Genomic DNA, 26,392 nt, shown 5'->3' on the forward strand with positions numbered 1-26,392 from the left:
ACCGAAGTTCTTGGAGAAAACCCACGCAGGTCACGGGGAGAACGTACAAGTTCCGTACAGACGGCACCCGTAGCCAGGATTGAACCTGGGACTCTGGCGCTGCAAGGCAGCAACTCTACCGCCGCGCCAGTACTATTGTGAACATTTATTGTGAAAAGTGTGGGAGAATTTGTGTACATTTGGATTTTCATTTGTCCGCCCAGCTCCTGCAGTCGGTATCTGCACGACATTTTACTATCTATATACTAAAACTCTCGTTTGTTTGTTTGTTTGTCCCTGAACTACAGCCAAAACGGTACACGATAACGCAACAATTTTAGGCCCACCTTACTCACCGTCATCCCTTTGATGCTAATGGAACAAATTTCATTGAAATCGGTGTTATATTTTTTAAGTTATTCACATTTTAAAGTTTAAATCTATCTCCTAGGGAGGGAGGGGGAGGGAGTGAGGGGGATGGAGGGAAGGGGGGAGGATAAGGGAGGTTGAGGGGATGGAGTGGGGGGAGGGGAAGGAAGGGAGGGGGAGGAGGGAGGGGGAGGAGGGAGGGGGAGGAGGGAGGGAGGAGGAGGAGAGGGCGCTGCACGAATGCAGGAGAGGATTGGGCCCAACGGGTCCACTTGGTCTTGGGCAATAAAGCAACGATATAAAGCCTGCCCTGTAAAATGCGGCACTGTTCTAGGCCATGTATTGAAGAGCTTGTTCTATATTTGTGAAATCATTGCAATATACAGTATAATGTTCCAGCAATCATTTCCTCATATTGCCAATATCATATAATATATTCAAAGTGTTCCAACAAACTCAGTGAGTCAGGCAGCACCTGTGGAAGGAATGAACAGTCTGAATGATCCCGACGTGAAATGTCACCTGTTCATTCCCTCCACAAATGCTGCCTGATCTGCTGAGTTCCTCCAGCACTTGGGCGTTTTGCTCAAAATTACAGCACCTGCAGTTGCTTCATATTATATTTTGTTAATGAGCGAAAAAGCATTCTTTAACATCTGTCTGCACACAGTTTGTGCGTTCTCCCCGTGACCTGCGTGGGTTTTCCCCAGGTGCTCCGGTTTCCTCCCACGTTCCAAATACGTACAGGTTTGTAGGTTAATTGGCTTTGGTAACATTGTAAAAATTGTCCCTGGTGGTGTAGGAGAGTGTTAGTGTGCAAGCTGAACGCTGGTCAGTGGTAGTGTGCAGGCTGATCGCTGGTCAGTGTTAGTGTGCAGGCTGATCGCTGGTCAGTGTTAGTGTGCAAGCTGAACGCTGGTCAGTGTTAGTGTGCAGGCTGTTCGCTGGTCAGTGTTAGTGTGCAGGCTGATCGCTGGTCAGTGTTTGTGTGCAAGCTGAACGCTGGTCAGTGTTAGTGTGCAGGCTGTTCGCTGGTCAGTGTTAGTGTGCGGGCTGTTCGCTGGTCAGTGTTAGTGTGCGGGCTGTTCGCTGGTCAGTGTTAGTGTGCGGGCTGTTCGCTGGTCAGTGTTAGTGTGCAAGCTGAACGCTGGTCAGTGTTAGTGTGCAAGCTGAACGCTGGTCAGTGTTAGTGTACAGCCTGATCGCTGGTCAGTGTTAGTGTGCGGGCTGATCGCTGGTCAGTGTTAGTGTGCGGGCTGATCGCTGGTCAGTGTTCGTATGCAGGCTGTTCGCTGGTCAGTGTTAGTGTGCAGGCATCGCCCTGTACGGTGGCGGGACTTTCCAGCGCCCGGTGCGGCTCGGCCGCGGGGACTTTCCATCTCCTTGCGGGGGCTGTGCAGGTCGGTCGCCTCGGTAGGGGTCGAGCTGTCTGTCCGTGGGAGGGGCGTGGGGGGAAGAGAGAGGAAGTTGTTTGGCCTCCATCACAGTGAGGGGGTGTTTGGAGTCGCTGTGATGGATGTTTGTGTTGGGGTTGTGTGTCTTGTGTTTTTTTGTACTGCTGGCAAATTAATTTTGTTCGGTAAAACGAATGACAATAAAAGCTATTCTGTATTCTGTATTCTGTGTGCAGGCTGATCGCTGGTCAGTGTTAGTGTGCAGGCTGATCGCTGGTAAGTGTTAGTGTGCAAGCTGATCGCTGGTCAGTGTTAGTGTGCAGGCTGATCGCTGGTCAGTGTTAGTGTGCAGGCTGATCGCTGGTCAGTGTTAGTGTGCAAGCTGATCGCTGGTCAGTGTTAGTGTGCAGGCTGATCGCTGGTCAGTGTTAGTGTGCAGGCTGATCGCTGGACAGTGTTAGTGTGCAAGCTGATCGCTGGTCAGTGTTAGTGTGCAAGCTGATCGCTGGTTAGTGTTAGTGTGCAGGCTGATCGCTGGTCAGTGTTAGTGTGCAAGCTGATCGCTGATCAGTGTTAGTGTGCAGGCTGATCGCTGGTCAGTGTTAGTGTGCAAGCTGATCGCTGGTCAGTGTTAGTGTGCAAGCTGATCACTGGTCAGTGTTAGTGTGCAAGCTGATCGCTGGTCAGTGTTAGTGTGCAAGCTGATCGCTGGTCAGTGTTAGTGTGCAGGCTGATCGCTGGTCAGTGTTAGTGTGCAGGCTGATCGCTGGTCAGTGTTAGTGTGCAAGCTGATCGCTGGTCAGTGTTAGTGTGCAAGCTGATCGCTGGTCAGTGTTAGTGTGCAAGCTGATCGCTGGTCAGTGTTAGTGTGCAGGCTGATCGCTGGTCAGTGTTAGTGTGCAGGCTGATCGCTGGTCAGTGTTAGTGTGCAAGCTGATCGCTGGTCAGTGTTAGTGTGCAAGCTGATCGCTGGTCTGAGCAGAATCAGTGTGTGTAAACTAAACTAAAACATTAATTCCCCCATGCAGCATTAGGAGGGGAGAAATAAGTTTTGGCTTCTTCCCGTAACAAGCCGTTGCAAATATCAAATATCAAAAATGTCGCAAGTATGCAGTTGTGAAATGGTTTCACATTTAAATGGTGCAGAGTTGAGCAGCCCTCACTGATGATGAGAGTGTGGTCGAACGTGCAACAATAAAGAAGACTGCGGGAGGCCTCGCTGGAACACGGGCAGCACCACATCTGAGCTGTGCTGGGGTGGGCAGCCGAGGCAGGCACGTGACTGTGGAGGAGTGCGCCACACTGTGAGACCAAAGAGCCTTGTGCATCTGGGTGGCCTACTTAGTGATCAACATGCACAACAAACGCGGGCGTGGTCGTGGCCCAGTCTCACCCTCGGTGCTGAATCTGGATGAAGCCCATAAAATATCTGTGCCATCAAACCAAGGCTCAGGCTGGATGAGAGGTCTGGACCCAAAACCTCACCTATTCCTTCTGTTCTGGGATGCTGCCTGACCCGCTGAGTTACTCCAGCACTGTGTGTCTATCTCAGGCTGGGGAACTGCCCCAGATTCCATAAGATCATAAGTGATAGGAGCAGAATTAGACCGTTCGGCCCATCAAGTCTACTCCGCCATTCAATCATGGCTGATCTATCTCTCCCTCCTAACCCCATTCTCCTGCCTTCTCCCCATAACCCCTGACACCTGTGTAGGAAAGAACTGCAGATGCTGGTTTAAATCGAAGGTACTCAAAATGCTGGTGCAACTCAGCGGGACAGACAGCATCTCTGGAGAGAAGGAATGGGTGACGTTTTGCGTCATGACCCTTCTTCAGACCTCTGACACCCGTACTAATCAAGAATCTATCTATATCTGCCTTAAATATATCCACTAACGTGGCCTACACAACCTTCTGTGGCAAAGAATTCCACAGATTCACCACCCTCTGACTAAAGAAAATTCTCCTCATCTCCTTCCTAAAAGAACATCCTTGCATTCTGAGGCTGTGACCTCTAGTCCTAGACTCTCCCACTAGTGGAAACATCCTCTCCACATCCACTCTATCCAGGCCTTTCACTATTTTGTACGTTTCAATGATGTCCTCCCCTCGTTCTTCTAAACTCCAGCGAGTACAGGCCCAGTGTCGTCAAACGCTCATCATAGATTAACCCACTCATTCCTGGGATATTTGCAAAGTTCCAGTACTGGAACTTTGAACAACTGAACCAAAGCACTGGGCATAACATTACAATAACTCTTTGTAACAATGTTTGGATGTAGGTGGATAGGGAAGTTTTAGAGGGATGTGGGCCAAATGCAGGCTGGTAGGACTAGAGTAGATGCAGCATCTTGGTTAACATGAGCATGTTAGGCCAAAGGAACATGTTTCATCTGTGCTTGTTTCCATGCCATAAGACTATGTCTATCTCTAACTGCTAATTGCAATGTTAAAGTAAATTAGGTATAGATCACTCCACTTGCTGAGCAGAATTTTCAACACACGTTGCCCAACATACATATGAAAGCACAAATGCACCCACACATACATAAAGACTCGGGCGCACTGATGTACATCAAATTGAACAAAAGGCAAGTCGATTGCCATTTTTGACAGACGCCATTTTGAGAGAAGGAATGGATGACACAGTGGTGCAGCGGTAGAGTTGCTGCCTTACAATGCCAGAGACCCAGGTTCAATCCTGACTACAGGTGCTGTCCATCTTGTGTCTATCCTGTCTGTATGGAGTTCGTACTTTCTCCCCATAACCTGTGTGGGTTTTCTCTGGGAGCTCCGGTTTCCTCCCACACTCCAAAGACTTACAGGTTTGTAGCTTAATAGGCCTGGTATTCTTGTAAATTGTCCTTAGTGTGTGTAGGATTGTAAGATAGTGTAAGTGTGCGGTCGGCCGAAGGGCCTGGTTCCACGTTGAAAATCTAAACTAAACTAAAAACTCTACTGAATCTGTCCAGCTAACCATTCTGCTGTGAATAGTTTCAGAAATTAATTTGTTAAAGCTAAATCTGCAGGAAAATATGTCTGGTTGATGCGTTACCTCATGGTCTGGATCTCAGTCAAACTACAGTCTAGACAGTGAAGAAGGGTCTCGACCCGAAACGTCACCTATTCCTTTTGGCCAGAGATGCTGCCTGCCCCGCTGAGTTACTCCAGTTTTTTGTGTCTATCTTCACTTTAAACCAGCATCTGCAGTTCTTTCCTACACAGATAGCCTGCCCTCCCTCTCCATCTATCTTCTCAAGAATTGCCTTTGAGGTCAGTATTGGAAACCACAACACAATGTTTGACCTCATCCTGTCCGAAAAGGGCCCAATATTGCCCAGGGCAACCAACCCAAGTGCTTTTGATCAAAAAAAGGTTTCCATTTAAGTAGGAACATTGAGCGTAGAGCTGGTCCATTAACCTCAAGTCTATTTTGACTTTCGAGATATCATGGTTAATCCATGACCTCATTCTACATCGCTGTCAGTGACCCGAGTCCCAAATGCCAGAATATTTTTGGTTATTGTTAATTGTCCCCAGTGTGTAGGATAGGGTTAGAGTACAGGGTGATCGCTGGTCAGCACAGACTCAGTGGGCTGAAGGGCCTGTTTCCGCACTGTAAATCTAAAACTCTAAAGTCTAAAGGATGAGGAAGCTTTAGAAAAGATGCATAGCAGGTTTACCAGAATGATGCCTAGATTAGCTGCAGGGAGAGTTTGGACAGACTTGTGCAGGAAAGAATTGCAGACGCTGGTTTAAATCGAAGCTAGGCACAAAAAGCTGGAGCAACTCAGCGGGACGGGCAGCATCTCTGGAGAGAAGGAATGGGTGGTGTTTTGGGTCGAGACCCTTCATGGACAGACTTGGGATTGTTTTCTCTGGAACACCAGGAGAACTGATAGAAATATATAAAATTATGGGGCATAGATAGGGTAGACAGTCAGAATCTTTTTTCCAGGATGGAAGAATAAAATACTAGAGGACAGAGCTTTAAGGTAAGAGTGGCAAAGTTTAAAGGGGTTGTGCGGGGCATGTCATAGTCATAGAGTCATGAACCACCTGCCTGCGCTTGGTCCATATCCCTCCAAACATGTCCTATTCATATGCCTGCCCGAACTGTTTCTTAAATGTTGGGATAGTCTCAGCTTCAACTACCTCCTCTGGCAGCTTGTTCCATACACCCTTTGTGTGAAAAAATTACCCCTCAGATTCCTATTAAATCTTTTCCCCTTCACCTTGAACCTATGTCCTCTGGTCCTCGATTCCCCTACTCGGGGCAAGAGATTCTGTGCATCCACCCGATCTATTCCTCTCATGATTTTGTACACCTCTATAAGATCATCCCTCATCCTCCTGCGCTCCAAGGAAAAGAGACCCAGCCTACTCAACCTCTCCCTAGAACTCAGACCCTCTAGTCCTGGCAACATCCTCGTAAATATATTTTGCACAGAAAGTGCCTGGGTCGCGTTGTCAGGGGTGATGGTTGAAATAGATACGATAGTGGCGTTTAATAGACAATAGACAATAGGTGCAGGAGTGGGCCATTCGGCCCTTCGAGCCTGTACGCACCGCCATTCAATGTGATCATGGCTGATCATTCTCAATCAGTACCCTGTTCCTGCCTTCTCCCCATACCCCCTGACTCCGCTATCCTTAAGAGCTCTATCTAGCTCTCTCTTGAATGCATTCAGAGAACTGGCCTCCACTGCCTTCTGAGGCAGAGAATTCCACAGATTCACAACTCTCTGACTGAAAAAGTTTTCCTCGTCTCCGTTCTAAATGGCCGACCCCTTATTCTTAAACTGTGGCCCCCTGGTTCTGGACATGGTTTGGGTCCTGGTCTCTGGTTTAAGAGACTTTTGGATGGGCACATGGATATGCAGGGAAATGGAGGGATATGGGTTATGTGCAGGTGGATAAGTGATGGTCTTGGCATTGTTTTTGGCACAGACATTGTGGGCTGAAGGGCATGTTCTTGTGCTATGCTGCTCCATGCTCTACGGTCTAACTGAACTGCCAAAGCATTTTGAACTGAAAGGCAAGATGGAGCCAGTCTTTCTTATTCGAAACACACAGAAAACTGTATCAGGCAAAAATAACATCAAGGCCAAGACACCAAGTGTTCTGATGACTGCATGATACCGCAAACCTGTTCGAGTGGCTGATTGACGATAGCACTGGGTTCCACTTTTATCACAGATAAGATCTGGGTGAATGTTCTGCACCCAAATGAAACACAGTCAGGCACCATTCAGTGCTAGGGTGCACATTGCTAAGGTGACAGATTGTCCTAATGCTACCAGTTGGTGGTTACTGAACATTCTCAATCGAGTGAGTCAGAAGCTAGGCACAAGATAGTTCAGGAAAGAACTGCAGACGCTAGTTTCAATCGAAGTTATACACAAAATGCTGCAGCAACTCAGCGGGACAGGCAGCATCTCTGCAGAGAAAGAATGTGTGACGTTTCGGGTTGAGTCTGAAGAAGGGTCTCGACCCGAAACGTCACCCATTCCTTCTCTCCAGAGATGCTGCCTGACCCGCTGAGTTACTCCAGCATTTTGTGTCTATCTTCGACACGATAATTTATTTCAGTTAAGAGATACAGTGCATAAACAGGCCCTTTGGCCCACCAAGTCCACGCCGACCAACGGTCCCAATACACTAACACTATCCTACTCATAGTAGGGATCATTTTACAATTGTATCAAGCCAATTAACCCTCAAATCTGTACGTCTTGGAGTGTCATTCTCAGTGGTTTGTGCTCCTGGGGTTTTTTGTGCGTATTCAACGTAGTGATAAGTAGAGTTGCGGGACAGCCCTTGTCCCGTATTATTAGGGTTGCCAACTTCCTCACTCCCAAATAAGGGACAAAGGGTGACGTCACCACCCCGCACCCCACGTGACCTCACCCAGCCAGCGGCCACGTGCTCCCGCTCCACCAATGGCCGCCAACAGGTCTCAGCTACACTAGTCCCACCTGCCCGTGTTTGGTTCATATCCCTCCAAACCCGTCCTATCCATGTACCTGTCTAAATGCTTATTTAATGCTGGGATAGTCCCTGCCTCAACTACCTCCTCTGGCAGCTTGTTCCATACATCTGCCACCCTTTGTGTGAAAAAACTACCCCTCAGATTCCCATTAAACCTTTTCCCCTTCACCTTAAACCTATGTCCTCTGGTCCTCGATTCACCTACTCTGGGCAAGAGATGTGCATCTACATGACAAGGGAATAACGTTTCATTCGAGGTAAAGGCAGCAAAGTCCGATCAAGCATAGTCCAAGGATCACCAATGAGGTAGATAGTAGTTCAGGAGCTCAGGTGCTTATGCATCTAATATCTAGCCTGAAGTAACATATAACCATATAACAATTACAGCACGGAAACAGGCCCGTTCGGCCCTACCAGTCCATGCCGACCACTTTCTCTGACCTAGTCTCATCTACCTGCTCTCAGACCATAACCCTCCAATCCCCTCCCATCCATATACCTATCCAATTTACTCTTAAATAATAAAATCAAGCCTGCCTCCACCACTTCCACCGGAAGCTCATTCCACACAGCCACCACCCTCTGAGTAAAGAAGTTACCCCTCATGTTACCCCTAAACATTTGTCCCTTAATTCTGAAGTTATGTCCCCTTGTTGGAATTTTCCCCACTCTCAAAGGGAAAAGCCTACCTACGTCAACTCTGTCCGTCCCTCTTAAAATTTTAAAAACCTCTATCAAGTCACCCCTTAACCTTCTACGCTCCAAAGAATAAAGACCCAACCTGTTCAACCTCTCTCTGTAGCGTAAGTGCTGAAACCCAGGCAACATTCTAGTAAATCTCTTCTGTACCCTCTCCATTTTGTCGACATCCTTCCAGAACTGCACACCATACTCCAGATTCGGCCTCACCAATGCCCTGTACAATTTTAACATTACATCCCAACTTCTATATTCGATGCTCTGATTTATAAAGGCAAGCATACCAAACGCCTTCTTCACCACCCTATCCGCATGAGATTCCACCTTCAGGGAACAATGCACAGTTATTCCCAGATCCCTCTGTTCCACTGCATTCCTCAATTCCCTACCATTTACCCTGTACGTCCTATTTTGATTTGTCCTACCAAAATGCAGCACCTCACACTTATCAGCATTAAACTCCATCTGCCACCTTTCAGCCCACCCTTCCAAAAGGCCCAAGTCTCTCTGTAGACTTTGAAAATCTACTTCATTATTAACTACACCACCTATTTTAGTATCATCTGCATACTTACTAATCCAATTTGCCACACCATCATCCAGATCATTAGTGTAAATGACAAACAACAGTGGACCCAACACATATCCTTGAGGTACTCCACTAGACACTGGCCTCCAACCTGACATACAGTTGTCAACCATTACCCTCTGGTATCTCCCATTCAGCCATTGTTGAATCCATCTTGCAACCTCACTATTAATACCCAACGATTTAACCTTCTTAATCAACCTTCCATGTGGAACCTTGTCAAATGCCTTACTGAAGTCCATATAGACAACATCCACAGCCTTGCCCTTATCAATTTCCCTGGTAACCTCTTCAAAAAATTCAAGAACATTAGTCAAACATGACCTTCCAGGCACAAATCCATGTTGACTGTTTCTAATCAGGCCTTGTTTATCCATGTGATTATATATATTGTCCCTAAGTATCTTTTCCATAGTATTTCTACTTGAAGTGTTTCTACTTTTCCTACAAAATACAGAGTGCTTGAGTAGATAGACACAAAAAGCTGGAGTAGCTCAGCGGGTCAAGCAGCATCTCTGGAGGGAACGGACCAGTAACCTTTCTTCAAGACATGTTGTCTGATCTGCCGAGTTCCTCCAGTACTTCCAATTTTGCTCACGATTGCAGCATCTGCATTTTTAGTTTAGTTTAGTTTAGTTTAGTTTAGTTTAGTTTAATTTATTGCCACGTGCACCCAGGTACAGTGAAATGTTTTTGGTGTGTGCCGACCGGTCAGTGGAAAGACTACACATGATCACAATCGAGCCGTCAACAGTGTACAGATACAGGATGACGGGAATAACATTTAGCGTAGGGCAAGCCCAGAGAAGTCCGCTTGAAGATAGTATGAGAAATTCCTTGTCTCTACATTTCCACCAGTGACAAGTACAGCATACTTAACCCCAGTAGTACGCTTTGATTGCGGACAGCTATCAGGACCTGAACGTACAAGTCTACCACAGACAACCTGTGTGTTGTGTGGATCTCAGTCAGTGTCAGCAGGCATGGAACAGGGAGTCATTCTGCATACCAGACCCTCAGGACAAGTCAGTAGGATGTAGGTGCCTCAGGTACAACAAGTGCTGCCAATTGCTACGAAGATAGACACAAAAAGCTGGAGTAACTCAGCGGGACAGGCAGCACCTCTGGAGAGAAGGAATGGATGACGTTTCGGGTCAAGACCCTTCTTCAGACAATTACTACAATTGGCTTGGGAGCAGCTCCATCCAAGACCGCATGAAATTGCAGAGAATTGTGGACGCAGGCCAGACCACCACACAAACCAACCTCCCTTCCATTGACTCCATCTGCACTTTACGCTGCAAGGCTGCCAGCATAATCAAGGATGAGTCTCACCCCGGCTACTCCCTCCTCCCCTCTCCCATCAGGCAAGAGGTACAGAAGAGTGAAAACACACACCTTCAGATTCAGGGACAGTTTCTTCCCAGCTGTTATCAGGGAATTGAGCCATCCTACAAACAACTAGAGAGCAGTCGTGAGCTACTATCTACCTCATTGAAGACCCACGGCCTATCTCTAATTGGACTTTACTGGACTTTATCTTGCACTAAATGTTATTCCCTTTATCATGTATCTTTACACTGTTGACGTCTCGATTGAGATCAAGTGTAGTCTTTCCGCTGACGGGTTAGCACGCAACAAAAAGCTGTTCACTATACCTATATGACAATAAACTCAACCAAACTGAACTAAGCCACACCGGAAATTGGAGGAACAGCACCTCATATTTCGCCTGGGCAGCTTGCAGCCCAGTGGTGTGTACATTGACTTCTCCAACTTTCGATAGTTCCTCTGTCCCTCTCTTCCCCTCCCCCTTCCCAGATCTCCCTCTGTCTTCCTGTCTCCACCTATATCCTTCCTTTGTCCTGCCCCCCTGACATCAGTCTGAAGAAGGGTCTCAACCCGAAATGTTGCCCTTTCCTTCTCTCCTGAGATGCTGCCTGACCTGCTGAGTTACTCCAGCATTTTGTGAATAAATACCTTCGATTTGTATCAGCATCTGCAGTTATTTTCTTACACTAAACTAAGCTACATCTCTAATCTTCAGCTCATCCTCAACATTATGAGTGCACATCTCTCATTTATCTTGTGTATTTCCTTACGGCATAAGAGGCCACTCAGCCCATCAAACCCATGCTGGAGCTCAGAGGAATCCCATTATTCCCGTTCCCTCACTGATTTCCCTCCAACCTATTCCCTATCCCATGTCCGAAAGCACACCTCCAGATTCAGGGGCAGCTTCTTCCGGCTGTTATCAGGCAACTGAATCATCCTACCACAACCAGAGAGCAGTGCTGAACTACTGTCTACCTCTTTGGTGACCCTCGGACTATCCTTGATCAGACTTTGCTGGCTTTACCTTGCACTAAACGTTATTCCCTTATCATGTATCTATACACTATAAATGGGTCGATTGTAATCATGTTTTGTCTTTCTGCTGACTAGTTAGCACGCAACAAGAGCTTTTCACTGTACCTTGATACACATGACAATAAGCTAAACTAAAATAAACTAAATCCCTGGCATTCTCCTGTCACCCATCTATCCACTGAGGATAACTCACGGTCGCCAATTGAAGTACCACCCGCATGTCTTTAGAACGCGGGAGGAAAGCAATAGACAATAGACAATAGGTGCAGGAGGAGGCCATTCGGCCCTTCGAGCCAGCACCGCCATTCAATGTGATCATGGCTGATCATTCTCAATCAGTACCCCGTTCCTGCCTTCTCCCCATACCCCCTGACTCCGCTATCCTTAAGAGCTCTATCCAGCTCTCTCTTAAATGCATTCAGAGAATTGGCCTCCACTGCCTTCTGACTGAAAAAGTACCCGGTGGAAACCTACACAGTCTCACAGAGAACGTGCAAACTCCACACAGTCAGAACCCATGGACCAGACTGGGGAACATCCTCTCCCTCCATTTGACACAATGACTTAACATTCTTTAATGCTTTCTCAAAAAGGTGGCGTGGGGTGGACCAAATTGAGGCTCAACTACTTATGAGTTCACTGCATGGATGTTCCAAGGCACCGGGGGCATTAGCAAGGACTGGTGGGCTTAATGCCTTCAATGATCCTGCCTTTGCTCTCTGCACTATTGCACAGTGTTGGGTGAACATTTATAACTCTGTCGTCGGTGCCAGAAACGTGGCGACACTTGTGAGGTCTACTGCATGTAGGGTTGCCAACTTTCTCACTCCCAAATACGGGACAAGGTGGCGTCACCGCCCCACGCCCCCACGTGACCTCGCCTCGCTGCCGCCATTGGTGGAGCGGGAGCACGTGGCCGCTGGGTGGGCGAGGTCACGTGGGGCGCGGGGCGGTGACGTCACCCTTTGTCCCTTATCTGAGAGTGAGGAAGTTGGCAACCCTGCTAATACGGGACAGGGGTGGTCCCGTACGGGACAAACTAATTTATCCCAAAATACGGGATGTCCCGGCTAATACGGGACAGTTGGCAACCCCTAACTGTATGACCCAACCAGGTTGTTTGCAAAACCAAGCATGTCACTGTACCTAACTACATATGACAATAATGCATCATTGAATTGAATCATATGGTGATGAAGCAATAAGGTCAGAGCATTGGGCTGTGTGTGGGAAGGAACTGCAGATGCTGGTTTAAACCAAAGATAGACATAAAAAACTGGAGCAACTCAGCGGGCCAGACAGTGTCTCTGGAGAAACGGAATAGGTGACGTTCCGGGTCGGGACCCTCCTTCAGTATTGGGCTGTTGGATATGGAGGATTGGAAGGGCAGATAGGGGTTTAGTGGGGTGAATGTGGAGTGCAGAGCATCTGAGATTAGGCTGGGACCATCGGAACCAAGGGATGGAGTCCACCTCAAATTGAGGGCGAGGGAAGATCATGGTTGGTTTTAGGTTGGGGGGGGGGAGGGGGGGAAGGGTTGACAACTGTCCCATATTATCCAGGACATCCCGTATATTGGGCTAAATTGGTTTGTCGCATATGGGACCGCCTTTGTCCCGTATTAGGCCCGGGGGACACTTTAGGCCTGAGCACTGTAGGCCCGGACACTGTAGGCTTCTAACGGAGGTTGCGTAGCAACCCGCCTCCTGGCCCGGGCGGCCACCATTGGTGGAGCGGCAGCACGTGGCCACTGGGTGAGGTCACGCGGGCGGTGATGTCACCTTTTGTCCCTTATTTGGGAGTGAGAAAGTTGGCAACCCTAGGGGGGGGGGGGGGGGGGGGGGTGACCAAAAGGAGTTCAGATGGCACTTTGATTAGAAGTAATAGAGGTCACCACCAGGAGCATGGAGAGGCCTGGAAGAACGACCACAAACAATAAGCCTTTTTACAGCTGAGGTAGACCACGACATGCTGGCAGTTCTGAATGCCCAGATCCCCAGGTTAGATTGTGCACAGATAGCGCATGCTCAGTGTTATTGAGACCTAACTTTGCATGAGTAACAGGGCTTGTTTGTGAGCCAACACACATAAATTACCACAGGTCACACGCAGATGCATACTCTTAGATAACAGTGCATGAGACCACGTGTGCATATGCATTGGGCACATGGAACATGCAACTGAAAACTCATCAATCCTATTGTTCTCAGCATAACACCGCAACCTGAGTAAAGGAAAAAAAATGTTTTGAACATCTCATCAGGATTTCGCTTAGAGATACAGCGTGCAAACAGGCCTTTGGCCCAGCGAGTCCACGCTGACCATCGTTCACAACAGTTCGATGTTATCCCACTTTCTCACCCACTCCCTGCACAACAGGGCAATTTACAAAGGCTCGATTAACCTACAAACCCACATGACTTTGGGATGTGGGAGGAAACTGAAGCACCCAGAGGAAATCAATGCAGTCTCAGGGAGAAATGTGCAAACTCCACATGGACAGAACCTGAGGTGAGGATTGAACCTGGGCCTCCGGCACTGTGGGGCAGCTGCTCTACTGCCCACTTAAACACAAAAGACACAAAGAGCTGGAGTAACTCAGCGGGATAGGCAGCACCTCTGGAGAGAAGGAATGAGATGCTGCCTGTCCCGCTGAGTTACTCCAGCTTTTTGGGTCTATCTTTGGTTTAAACCGGCACCTTCAGTTCCTTCCTACACATAAACACAACGATTGCCTACGTGATTCTAAGGCTAGAATGCATCTGTCTTACATCAACAGTGCTGGTGTTCCACATACAAACAGACCGTAATGCGCAGGAGGCAATTGGTTGAAGGGTGGATAGATGCACCATGAACGAGCCAGTGAATATCTCACTCCGAATCAAGACTCACAGAAAGGCAGCTCGAAGTAGAAACGCAGTTCTATATCCTTCACCTTTCTCATTAAACAATAGTATTTGTGATTTTTATCAGTCTCCACAATCTGACCTACTTCTTGCCAAGGGGTTGGTTTCTGTGGCAACCAAAGAAGGCGAGAAAAAACAAACTATTGTTTTAAGCAGTAATTGTCTCTTTGCAAGAATTATTGCCAAATAGTGAAGTTGCTAATCAGCAAAGCTAGACAGGATAAATCCAAGTGCTAAGGCAACTGCATCCTCTAGCGCTTGTACACTGTACTCTCTCTCTCATCGTCCATTGGGACAACACCCACAATAGATGATCTTGTAGAGGTGTATAAAATCATGAGAGGAATAGATCGGATAGACGCCTCCTACTCCCATATTTATGCCTTCTCCCCATAACCCTTGACACCCGTTCTAATCAAGAATTTGTCCACCTCTGCCGTAAAAATATCCACTGACTCGGCCTCCACAGCCCTCTGTGGCAATGAGTTCCACAGATTAGCTACCGTCTGACTGAAGAAGTTCCTCCTCACCTCCATTAGGCCACAAAGCTCCTAAAGACCTACTCCACGATTCCGGGAGACCAGGGCTAAGCCGACAGTAACCTCACTCTGCACTCCCACGCACCTCTGAGCCCCTTCTGCATTCTTGTATCCAAGTAAACATTTACCCCCCCCCGTCTTAAAAATACTCCAACCTTCCGTTTCCCCAGCACTATCCAGAATAGAGTTGCAGAGATGGAGTTGCAAAGATCATGAGTGGAATAGGTCGAGTAGACGCACAGAGTCTCTTGCCCAGAGTAGGTGAATCGAGGACCAGAGGACACAGGTTTAAGGTGAAGGGGGAAAGACTTAATAGGAATCTGAGAGGTAACTTTTTCACACAAAGGGTGGTGGGTGTATGGAACGAGCTGCCAGAGAGGGTAGTTGAGGCTGGGACTATCGCAACGTTTAAGAAACAGGTTTAGATGGAAATGGGCCAAACGCACACAGGTCGGACTAGTGTAGATGGGACAAGTTGGCCGGTGTGGGCAAGTTGGGCCAAAGGGCCTATTTCCACATTGTATGACTATGACTCTATGACGCCATACAATGCAACAGCACGCATTACCGGTGGCTGTGAGCCAGGCTTCGCTGTTTAATGTTTCTGAGAATTTAGCTGAGGCAATCAAAAGAACCGCACAGTGTGTTTCTAATCCTTGAATTTAACGTCAAACCAAGGGTCTGGTTGTTCCATGAAGTTGGTGCCTTTTGCTGACCAACTATCAACTCAAGAATCTTGGGAGGAAAGTACTTGACTGCAAATAATGCACAGATGTAATCACAAAGAAGGCAGTCCAATGCTTTTTCTTCCTTAGAAGTTTAGACAGATTTGGCATGTCACAGAATACTCCAACAAACATCTGTTGATGCACTGTGGAAAGTATCCTGACTGGTTGCTTATGCACTTTATGGAAACTCCACCACACAGGAATGCAGATAGTGGTGGACTCAGCCCTGTCCATCACGGGCACTGCCCTCACCACCTTCAAAAGCATCTACACAAGACGCTGCCTCAAGATGGAGGTATCCCACGCTGCCTCAAGGATCCCCACCATCTGAGCTTCACCCTCTTCTTGCTACAGCAAGAAGGTACAGAAGCCAGAAGTTGGGCAGAAGGTACAGAAGCCAGAGGTCCCACACCACCAGGTTCAGGAACAGCTAGAGCTCCCAGGTTCTTCCACCAACATGCGCAACGCTAATCCTACCTCGACAACCTAAGACAGACACAGAAAGCTGGAGTAACTCAGCGGGTCAGGCAGCATCTCTGGAGTAAAGGAATAGGTGACGTTTCTGGCCAAGAGACCCTTCTTCAGACAGAGAGCCAGGGGAATGGGAAATGAGAAATATACATAGAACTAATGAGTGAAAGATATGCAAAAAAGTAACGATGATTCAGGAAACAGGCCATTGTTAGGTGTGTGCTAGGTGAAAACAGGTGACAGACAATGAGACTGAACAAGATGCCTCTTGCACTACTGCGGACTTGTTTGTTTGTCTTATTGTGTTTTGCACTAATGACTTTTTTTTGCAGTCTCCTTTCTTTTAGAAATGGTGCATGCCATTTATGTATAATTTATGTGTAGTGTTTTTTTGTGCGTTGTCTGATGTTGATGCTGCTGCCAAGACGTTTTGTGGCTCCTGTACCCCATCGCACTTGTGCACTTGACAATAAGCTCGACTTGACTTGAAAATTGGAATCAATCGACTAAAAGAAAAATGTCAACTGTAATAAAGGAAGGGTAAGAAAATAACTGCAGATGCTGGTACAAAACAAAGTATTTATTCACAAAATGCTGGAGTAACTCAGCAGGTCAGGCAGCATCTCAGGAGAGAAGGAATGGGTGACGTTTCGGGTCGAGATGCTGCCTGACCTGCTGAGTTACTCCAGCATTTTGTGAATATATACCTTCTTAATAAAGGAAGGGGTGACCAATATTTCATCTAAATGAAATACCAGTTACCCCTTGCTGGTCCGAAACGTCACCTTTTCATGTTCTCCAGAGATGCTGCCTGACCTACTGAGTTACTCCAGCACTTTGTGTCTTTTTTAATATTGTAGTTTTTTGTTTTGTTTTAGAGATACAGTGCAGAAACAGGCGCTTCCGCCGACCAGCGATTCCCACACACAGGCACTATCCTACACTCCTGGGACCATTTACAATTTTACCAAGGCCAAATAACCTACAAACCTGCTCGTCTTCGGAGTACCCGAGGAAACCGGAGCACCTGGAGAAAACCCACGTCGTCACGGGGAGAACGTACAAACTCCGTACAGACAGCGCCTGTAGCCAGGATCGTACCCGGGTCCCTGGCGCTGTGAGACAACAACTCTACCACTGTGCCACCGTGCCACTCTGTTGCAGTACTTATCTATATAAATCATTTATCTATTCGTCTATTTATTTATTTTAAAATAATTTCTTATATATTATCTCTATAAGATATTTATCCATCTTTATCTCTGTATATTTATCTATATAAATAGATGTTTAAAGTTCTTTTGATTCATCATTTTCCTTTATGCCAATAGTGAGGTTATATTGCCAGGTTACTAATCTGGGAAAAACATGTCAAATTCTGCCAAGGCAGTTGAGAAGTTGAATTTATTATATATTATTTTCATATTTACATGTTAAAAATAAATATGAAAAAAAATTCTGATGTGAAAATAACCATGAAGGTTCCAGATCACGGATGACGGGAAGGAAGGGGATGGAATCTGATTTAATGACACAGCCATCCGCAAAAATATTGTCTTATTATTGCCAACGTTTGAACCACACCATGTGCAACAGTCGACAAAGGCAGCTCTCTGGTTTGCAAAGAACAAATAGGACTGGGCAATAGAAGGGCATTTCTGACTGTGCCCTCTTCCTAACTAGAATTAAATAAAAAAGCATCACTCTCAAGGTAAGTCCAGCATTAGGCTTTAAGAATTTAGATTAGTTTGGAGATACATCATGACCCCCCGTCCCCTGTCCCAAGCCCGCTGAGTATACACCAACCACACACACACACACACACACCAGTTCAATGTTAACCCACACACACACCAGTTCAATGTTAACCCACACACACACACACCAGTTCAATGTTAACCCACACACACACACACACACACCAGTTCAATGTTAACCCACACACACACACACACACACACACCAGTTCAATGTTAACCCACACACACACCAGTTCAATGTTAACCCACACACACACACACACCAGTTCAATGCTAACCCACACACACACACCAGTTCAATGTTAACCCACTTTCCCAATCCGTGCACACGAGGAACAATTTACAGTGGCCAATTAATCTACAAACCCGCATGTCTTTGGAATGTGGGAGGAAACCAGAGCACAGACCAAAGGAAATCCATGTGGTCACAGGGAGCACGTGCAAACTCCTCTCAGACAGCACCTGAGGCTAGAACCTCCAGAGTTCCAGAGAAAACACTCCCAGTTTGTCCGACCTCTTCCACTAATTCCACCGCTGCAGGCAGCATTCTTGGATCCTCCTCTGCACCAGTTTGCAGACAATCGTATAATCTTTTAAAGCACCTTTAAACGTCATATCCAACTCCTAGGTAATCATGTGGATACTATCTCACTTATTTTGACTAGATTGCTCTTTGTCCTGAACTAGCCATTACTGTGATAGTGACTTCAGTTGAAATATTTTTAATCCTGTTTGGTCTCCTCAAGCCTGGTTATTGGTGAATCCTGAAGATGGAAGCGGGTCAGGCAGCATCTCTGAACAGGAGGAATGGGAGACGTTTCCCATTCCTTCTATCCTTCTCTCCAGAGATGCTGCCTGTCCCGCTGAGTTACTCCAGTGTTTTGTGTCTGCCTTCGGTGTAAACCAGCATCTGCAGTTCCTTCCTACACATTTCTCCCACATCATCTGGCACTGTAAGGCAGCAACTCTACCGCTGCACCACCGTGCTGCCCATGAGGCAACATAACTCCATGTTGGCCCACTTACACTTCCACAGCCAACTGACTGGGTCATTTATAGAGGTTAATCAACCTCTGTTAATTGCCCCTAATGTGCAGGGAGTGGATGTGAAAGTGGGATGACGTAGAACTAATGTGAATGGGTAATTGTCGGACAGATTGAAAGATGCAGCATGGAAACAGGGCCCTTCGGCCCACCGAGTTCACACTGGCTATTGATCACCCATGCACACAGGGCCACAGGGAGAACATGCAAACTGCACACAGACAGCACCTGAGGTCAGGATCGAACCTGGGTCACCGGCACGGAGAGGCAACAGCTCTACCAGCTGCCTTGGCGTGGAATCGGTTTCCATGCTATTTATTTCAATCTCTCAAAAGCACGTACTTCCAAACATTGATCAGGTCTTCACTCAATACCAAGTTAAGTGAGCTACTTAGATTAACATGCATGCATCCAGATCCTTCCAGCATTTGCTCCAGTGATAAGCCTGCAGAAGACAGGACAAGCCAACTTCGTTGTCACCTTCCCCGAGCTAACAATAGTCCATTCTCCATTTTCCTCGCCCTTCATCCCCTTTGATGTCTCGTTTTCACTCCGTACCCTTCCATATCTCTGTGTCTCCTTCTCCCCAGACTCTCTGCCTGAAGAAGGGTCTCGACCCCTTTCCATCTACCCCAGAGATGCTGCCTGTCCCGCTGAGCTAGTCCAGCATCGTGTGTCTGAACCCAGGGTGAGGGTAAACCCTACCTGTGTAGCCAGCCAGGGCAGCCGCAGGGATCACGGGCTTGTCCTTGTTTAAGTCGGTTCGTTCTCGTACGTAGTCTTTGAACGTTCCTTTGGGCTTGTGATGGGGCAGGTTGCTAGAATAATCCTCTGAGTCAAAGCTGTCATAGCTGGGCACCCGTTGGAGGCTGTTGAACGAGCTTTGGCTGCTCCAGGACAGTGCTAAACGGTCACAGCTGTCAAAACTGTCAATGCTTTCAAAGGAATCCTGACCACCAAGCTTCCCTACAGGAACAAGAGGATAAAGGTTCGTCAGTGTGAGAGTGTGCACCGTGCAAACCTCCCTCTCCAGCCTTGACAGAAGAACTGAAGGGAATAAAGGAATGCCTCTGTAATAAAAAACTGAAGACATTGTCAATTCTCAACAGGTCAGGAGTTACTCCAGCACTTTGTGTTTATCGTCTTCCAAACTCAACTAAACCTTGACAAAGCTTTGGCTTGGAAATGATCCCAGTGCCGTTGAAGTCACTGATCCCGCCCACACATCCCCGGGTCAAGTCCAATTGTAGAAGCTGATCATGTTAGCCTGGCCGACATTCCCAATTCTCACAGAGGACCACCACCGTATCAGAGGGACCTGCCCCTGGTTACGACCTTCAACTTTGGTTGGATCCTTCAACTCGGCCATGGAATGCTAATCCCACCGTTTTTAAAAACAGCAGGGTTCTCCCAAATCTCCTGCTCAAACACCCCTGAGAATGTACACCACCTTTTCCTCTCATTAACGTGGAACACTGCGTATTGGAGATCAGATTCAGGCAATGACACAGTGAGATGATATAAAAAGACAAGTATGTTTATATTTCCAAAACACGGAAAAGACAGAGGAGATTAATTTAAACAATTAGTTTAATGGCGGTCACGGTGGCGCAGCGGTAGAGTTGCTGCCTTACAGCGAATGCAGCGCCGGAGACTCAGGTTCGATCCTGACTACGGGCGCCGTCTGTACGGAGTTTGTACGTTCTCCCCGTTACCTGCGTGGGTTTTCTCCGAGATCTTCGGTTTCCTCCCACACTCCAAAGACGTACGGGTGTGTAGGTTAATTGGCTGGGCAAATGTTTAAAAAAAATAGTCCCTGGTGTGTGTAGGATAGTGTTAATGAGCGGGGATCGCTGGGCGGCGCGGACCCGGTGGGCCGAAGGGCCTGTTTCCGCGCTGTGTATCTAAATCTAAAAAAAAAAATCTAAGAATAAAAAAGATGCTTGTCATATCATATCATATCATATATATACAGCCGGAAACAGGCCTTTTCGGCCCACCAAGTCCGTGCCGCCCAGCGATCCCCGTACATTAACATTATCCTACACCCACTAGGGACAATTTTTACATTTACCCAGCCAATTAACCTACAACGCTTGTGTTAGGCGATGCTTGGAAAGGTCGCATTGCTGATAGTTTGCTGACTCTCTGCCCCATATGCTTGAGAGAACGATGCTTCTTGTTGACCGCGGGCGGGAGAGATTGTCCGTGGTTTAACAGCTGACGCATACTTGTTCCATGTGAACAAAGCTGCCTGCAGAAAGAGAGGGGCATTAGCCCGTCCATCACGGGTACTGGCCACCCCTCCATCTTGAGGTTCTACAGGAGGTGCTACCTCAAGAAGGCAGCTAATATCATCAGAGACTCACACCACCCTGCCTACGCTCTCATCTCACTGCTACCATTGGGAAGAAGGTGCAAATGCCTGAGGCCCATGACCACCAGGTCAATACTAACGCCAGAGTAACTCAGTAGCCCTGGGGAAAAGGGATAGCTGACATTTTAGGTTGGAACCCTCCTTAAGATTGAGACGGGTTCCGACCTAAAACGTTACCTATTCCCTTTCTCCAGAGATGCTTCCTGGCCCGCTAAGTTACTTCAGCATTTTTTAATTTTTTTAATTTTTTTATTTATAGTATTTTCAATAGGCATCCAAAAATACATAAGTGGATAAATATAAGGGAATACATAAGCATAAGCAATGGCAATGTATAACATAAATATCCCCAGGTTGTGTAAAACAAATTGTTATCTATACCTAGAAGATATGTCGGTAAATATATGAAAAAGATAAGGATAAAAGAAAAACGAAAAGAGAGAGAAAAAGAAGAGAAAAAAAAGAGAGGAAAAGAAAAACAAAAAAAACAAACAAAAACAGTGCAAACCAGCATCTGCAGTTCCTGCACATGACCTCCGGGTCTCCTGGTGATATGCCTTTGACAACAAACTTTATCAAAGTGGAATCATTTTGTCTGTTGGTGAAACAACTGTCCCCACAGCTTCCCTCATCACCAAAACTGTAGAAGAGAATAAATGACAGATTTAGGAACGGGCCATAATTTGAAGAAATTTGATTTTCCCCAAAGGTCTTCATCCAAGTGTCACTTCGAGTGGTTGGTGATCATTGCCCAACACCAATGAGCGGTTTCAGGATAACCCTGCTGACTGCCACTCTCAACAAAGGGTAAGAAAATAACTGTAGATGTTGGTACAAATCGAAGGTATTTATTTCACAAAGTGCTGGAGTAACTCAGCAGGTCAGGCAGCATCTCAGGAGGGAAGGAATGGGTGACGTTTTGGTTTGAGACCCTTCTTCAGACTTCAACAAAGGGTAGTTCTTTGTACCCTTCCATACCTCGTTTCCCCCTCCCCTGACTCTCAGTCTGAAGAAGGGTCTCGACCTGAAACGTCACCCATTCCTTCTCTCCTGAGTTGCTGCCTGTCCCGCTGAGTTACTCCAGCATTTTGTGTCTATCTAAAGGGTAGTTAAACCTCTCTTGCTTTCATCATCCAGAGTACTTCTGATCCCAGAAGGAATGCCATGGTTGAGTAGAGTGGCACTGCGGCGCCCCCATCTCTTGGTGATGCCAACCTACCTCGGCTGATGCGGCCCACACACATGTTGTCGGGTGACACCACCTCTTGCTTGATGTAATACTCGGACGGCAGCGAGTCTGCGGGAGCATCGCGACTGATGACGGTCTGAGAGTCCACCTCGTACTTGAGGGAGAGCAGCTCCTCGGAGCTGATGGGGTGCAGGGTTTGGTAGGACTCGGTGATGAAGCCTGGGTCAGAGTACTCTGACGGAGGGACACACTGGGCATGCTCGATGCCGTAACCTGTGGGGAGAGAGGGTGTCATCAGAACCACGGTGGGTGACAAATCTGACTGAGTTTTTTGAAGACGTGACCAAAAAGGTCAATGAGGGCGTTGTAAATGTGGATTTCAGTAAAACAAGGTTCTCTGCTCTGGAAGGTTAGATCGCATGGGATCCAAGGAGAGAGAGCTGAATGGATAGCAAATTGGCATCATGGAAGGAAGCAGAGGGTGATGATGGTGTAGGAAAATAACTGCAGATGCTGGTACTAATCGAAGGTATCACAAAATGCTGGAGTAACTCAGCAGGTCAGGCAGCATCTAGGAGAGAGGGAATGGGTGACGTTTTGGGTCGAGACCCTTCTTCAGACTGATGTCAGGGGGGCGGGACAAAGAAAGGATATAGGTGGAGACAGGAAGATAGAGGGAGAACTGGGAAGGGGGAGGGGGGGGAGGAGAGGGACAGAGGAACTATCTAAAGTTGGAGAAGTCAATGTTCATACCGCTGGGCTGCAAGCTGCCCAAGCGAAATATGAGGTGCTGTTCCTCCAATTTCCGGTGGGATTCGTTCATCACAGCGGGTGATGGTGGAAGGTTGCTTCTCGGACTGGAGGCCTGTGACTAGTGACGTGCCTCAGGGTTCAGTGCTGGGCCCGTTACTGATTGTCATCTACATCAATGATTTGGATGAGAACATACAGGGCAAGATTAGCAAGTTTGTTGATGATTCAAAAGTGGGTGGTTTTGCAGATAGTGAAGATGGTTGTGAACGATTGCAGCAGGATCTTGAACGATTGGCCAGGTGGGCGGAGGAATGGTTGATGGTATTTAATACAGAGAAATGTGAGGTGTCGCATTTCGGGACGTCTAACAAGGGCAGGACCTACAGAGTGAATGGTAGGCCTCTGGGTAGTGTTGTAGAGCAGAAGGATCTAGGAATACAGGTGCATGGTTCCTTGAAGGTAGAGTCGCAGGTACATAAGGTGGTCAAAAAGGCTTTTGGCACATTGGCTTTCATCAGTCAGAGTATAGAAGTTGGGAGGTCATGTTGCAGTTCTATAAGACATTGGTGAGACCGCATTTAGAGTATTGTGTTGAGTTCTGGGCACCGTGTTAATGGAAAGATGGTGTCAAGCTGGAAAGAATTCAGAGAAGATTTACGAGAATGTTGCCAGGAATAGACGGTCTGAGCAATTGGGAGAGGTTGAGTAGGCTGGGTCTCTATTCGTTGGAGTGCAGAGGATCAGAGGAGATCTTATAGAGGTGTATAAAATCATGAGAGGAATAGATCGGGTAGATGCACAGAATCTCTTGCCCAGAGTAGGGGAATCAAGGATCAGAGAACATAGGTTCAAGGTGAAGGGGAAAAGATTTAATAGGAATCTGAGGGGTAACTTTTTCACACAAAGGGTGGTGGGTGTATGGAAAAAGCTGCAAGAGGAGGCAGTTGAGGCTGGGACTATCCCAATGTTTAAGAAACATTTAGACAGTTACATGGATAGGACAAGTTTGTAGGGATATGGGCCAAGTGCAGGCAGGTGGGACTATTGTAGCTGGACATGTTGGGCAAGTTGGGTCGAAGGGCCTGTTTCCACACTGTATCACTCTATGACTATGATCCTGACGATGATTGGTCTCTTGCTAGGACCAGGCCATGGTCCAACAGCGAACGGCCCACCTGATCACACTAACCCCAGCTGAAACTATCCTTGGTTCATGCTGCCGCCGACTCTGATCCAGTCTCCACCCGAAACGTTCATTTTTCCTATTGCTTTTCTCCAGATTCGCTTCCTGACCCACTTCCTGAGTTGCTTCAGCATTTTGAGTCTACCTCCCTCTTCACACCAACAGATTCGCACCACCCCTGCTTTGTTGTTACCTTCTCCCAGCTAACAATGATCTATTCTACATTTTCCTTGGTCTCCATCTCCTTTGTCTCGTTTTCACACCTTACATTTCCTTATCTCTGTATCTCCCCGTCCCCTGATTCAGTCTGTAGAAGGGCCTCAACCCGAAACGTCACTCATTCCTTGTCTCCTGAGATGCTGCCTGACCTGCTGAGTTACTCCAGCTTTTTGTGAATAAATACCTTCGATTTGTACCAGCATCTGCAGTTATTTTCTTACAGCAAACCAACAATCACAGATAATGGCCTGTCTCCTTTATCATCGTCACTGTTTTGCATATCTTTCATTCATTTGTGTTCTCTCTCTCTCTCTCTCTCTCTCCTCTCTCTCTCTCTCTCTCTCTCTCTCTCTCTCTCTCCTCTCTCTCTCTCTCTTCTCTCTCTCTCTCTCTCTCTCTTCTCTCTCTTCTCTCTCTCTCTCTCTCTCTCTCTCACTCTCTCTCTCTCTCTCTCTCTCTCTCTCTCTCTCTCTCTCTCTCTCTCTCTCTCTCTCTCTCTCTCTCTCTCTCTCTCTCTCTCTCTCTCTCTCTCTCTCTCTCTCTCTCTCTCTCTCTCTCTCTCTCTCTCTCTCTCTCTCTCTCTCTCTCTCTCTCTCTCTCCTCTCTCTCTCTCTCTCTCTCTCTCTCTCTGTAACGCTGTCTATATCTCATTTTCCTTTCCCCTGACTCTTGGTCTGAAGAACGTTGTGAAGCCGAAACATCACCTATTCCTTTTTATCCGGAGATGCTGCCTGGCCCGCTGAGTTATTGCAGCTTTTTGTGTCTATCTTCAATTACAGATACCAGGCAGGCCAATGGCTACATCTGGGCTGGAACCAAAAATCCAGTCTGGGGCCTCAATTGTCCAGTATAATGGGCTGCATAAAGAATGGGTTGAATCCATGAACCACACGTGCAGGTTGCTATGTTTGCACCCTACACACCCAGACCTGGACCGGCGACCTAACCACGTTGTAGCTGGCGTCCGACTCCCCAAAGTTCCCACTCATCCCAGACATTTGTCACCTTGAACCGAATGCCATGGTGTCGAAACACACAACTACATAAAAAATTGACATAAACATCCACCACAGCACCTCCTCCCCATTCCCCACTGTGATGGAAGGCAATAAAGTCTCATCTTCTTTCCTCCTTTCTATTGTAGTTAGTAGTTTTTCAGAGCCTTTGTTTTAAACAATCGCTCATGCACCAGTCATTGGATTAGGCCACAATTAGTTACATTGTAGCTAAGGGATGGATTTGCTAACAATACAATGAACATATCCTTGACTCTAACCAATGTATTTTAAGTCATTGCGAGAATTATTCGAATTGTACCAAATGTGAAGGTGACAGAAAAAGACTGTAACAGTCACTTTGTTTGTGTGTTGGTTGTGGGGTGTTTTGTTTTGGTTGTGTATGTGGGGGTGGGGGGGGGGGGGGGTGGGGGGGTGGTGAGGGTGGGTGGGTATGTGGGGGGGGGGGGGGGTGTGGGGGGGGAAATCTTTCTTTTTTTTTTTAGGTTTCTTCCCCGGGGCCTTCCATCGCCCGGCGCGGCTCGGCCGCGGGACTGAACAGCGCCCGGTGCGGCTCGGCCGCGGGACTGAACAGCGCCCGGTGCGGCTCGGCCGCGGGGCCTTCCATCGCCCAGTGAGACGCGGCCGCGGGGCACCATTCTGCTTTAGTTAAACATTTTGTTCAAGATGGCCGCGCCGTTGTGTTTGGCTGCCTGCCACTGTATGTTTCTTTTTTTTCTTCTTCCTAATCAGATGTGCAGCACTTTGGTCAACGTGGGTTGTTTTTAAATGTGCAATACAAATAAAATGGACTTGACTTGACTCGACCTGTAACTT

The 26,392-nt window shown here is 47.3% G+C and overlaps 1 protein-coding gene across 1 annotated transcript in view; it reads right to left on the reverse strand.

Moving 5' to 3' along the window:
• The window catches only part of ets1 (v-ets avian erythroblastosis virus E26 oncogene homolog 1), a 125,835-nt gene that overhangs the window by 19,514 nt on the left and 79,929 nt on the right, over positions 1 to 26,392 (reverse strand). The window contains exons 7-8 of the mRNA XM_078426660.1: positions 22,436 to 22,678; positions 19,545 to 19,805 (exon numbers count right to left, since the gene is read on the reverse strand). Coding sequence (XP_078282786.1) covers positions 19,545 to 19,805; positions 22,436 to 22,678 — 504 coding nt within the window. The remainder of the gene's footprint in view (positions 1 to 19,544; positions 19,806 to 22,435; positions 22,679 to 26,392) is intronic.

Source organism: Rhinoraja longicauda, chromosome 32, assembly GCF_053455715.1.
Source record: "Rhinoraja longicauda isolate Sanriku21f chromosome 32, sRhiLon1.1, whole genome shotgun sequence".
In the NCBI taxonomy this organism is placed as follows: domain Eukaryota; kingdom Metazoa; phylum Chordata; class Chondrichthyes; order Rajiformes; family Arhynchobatidae; genus Rhinoraja; species Rhinoraja longicauda.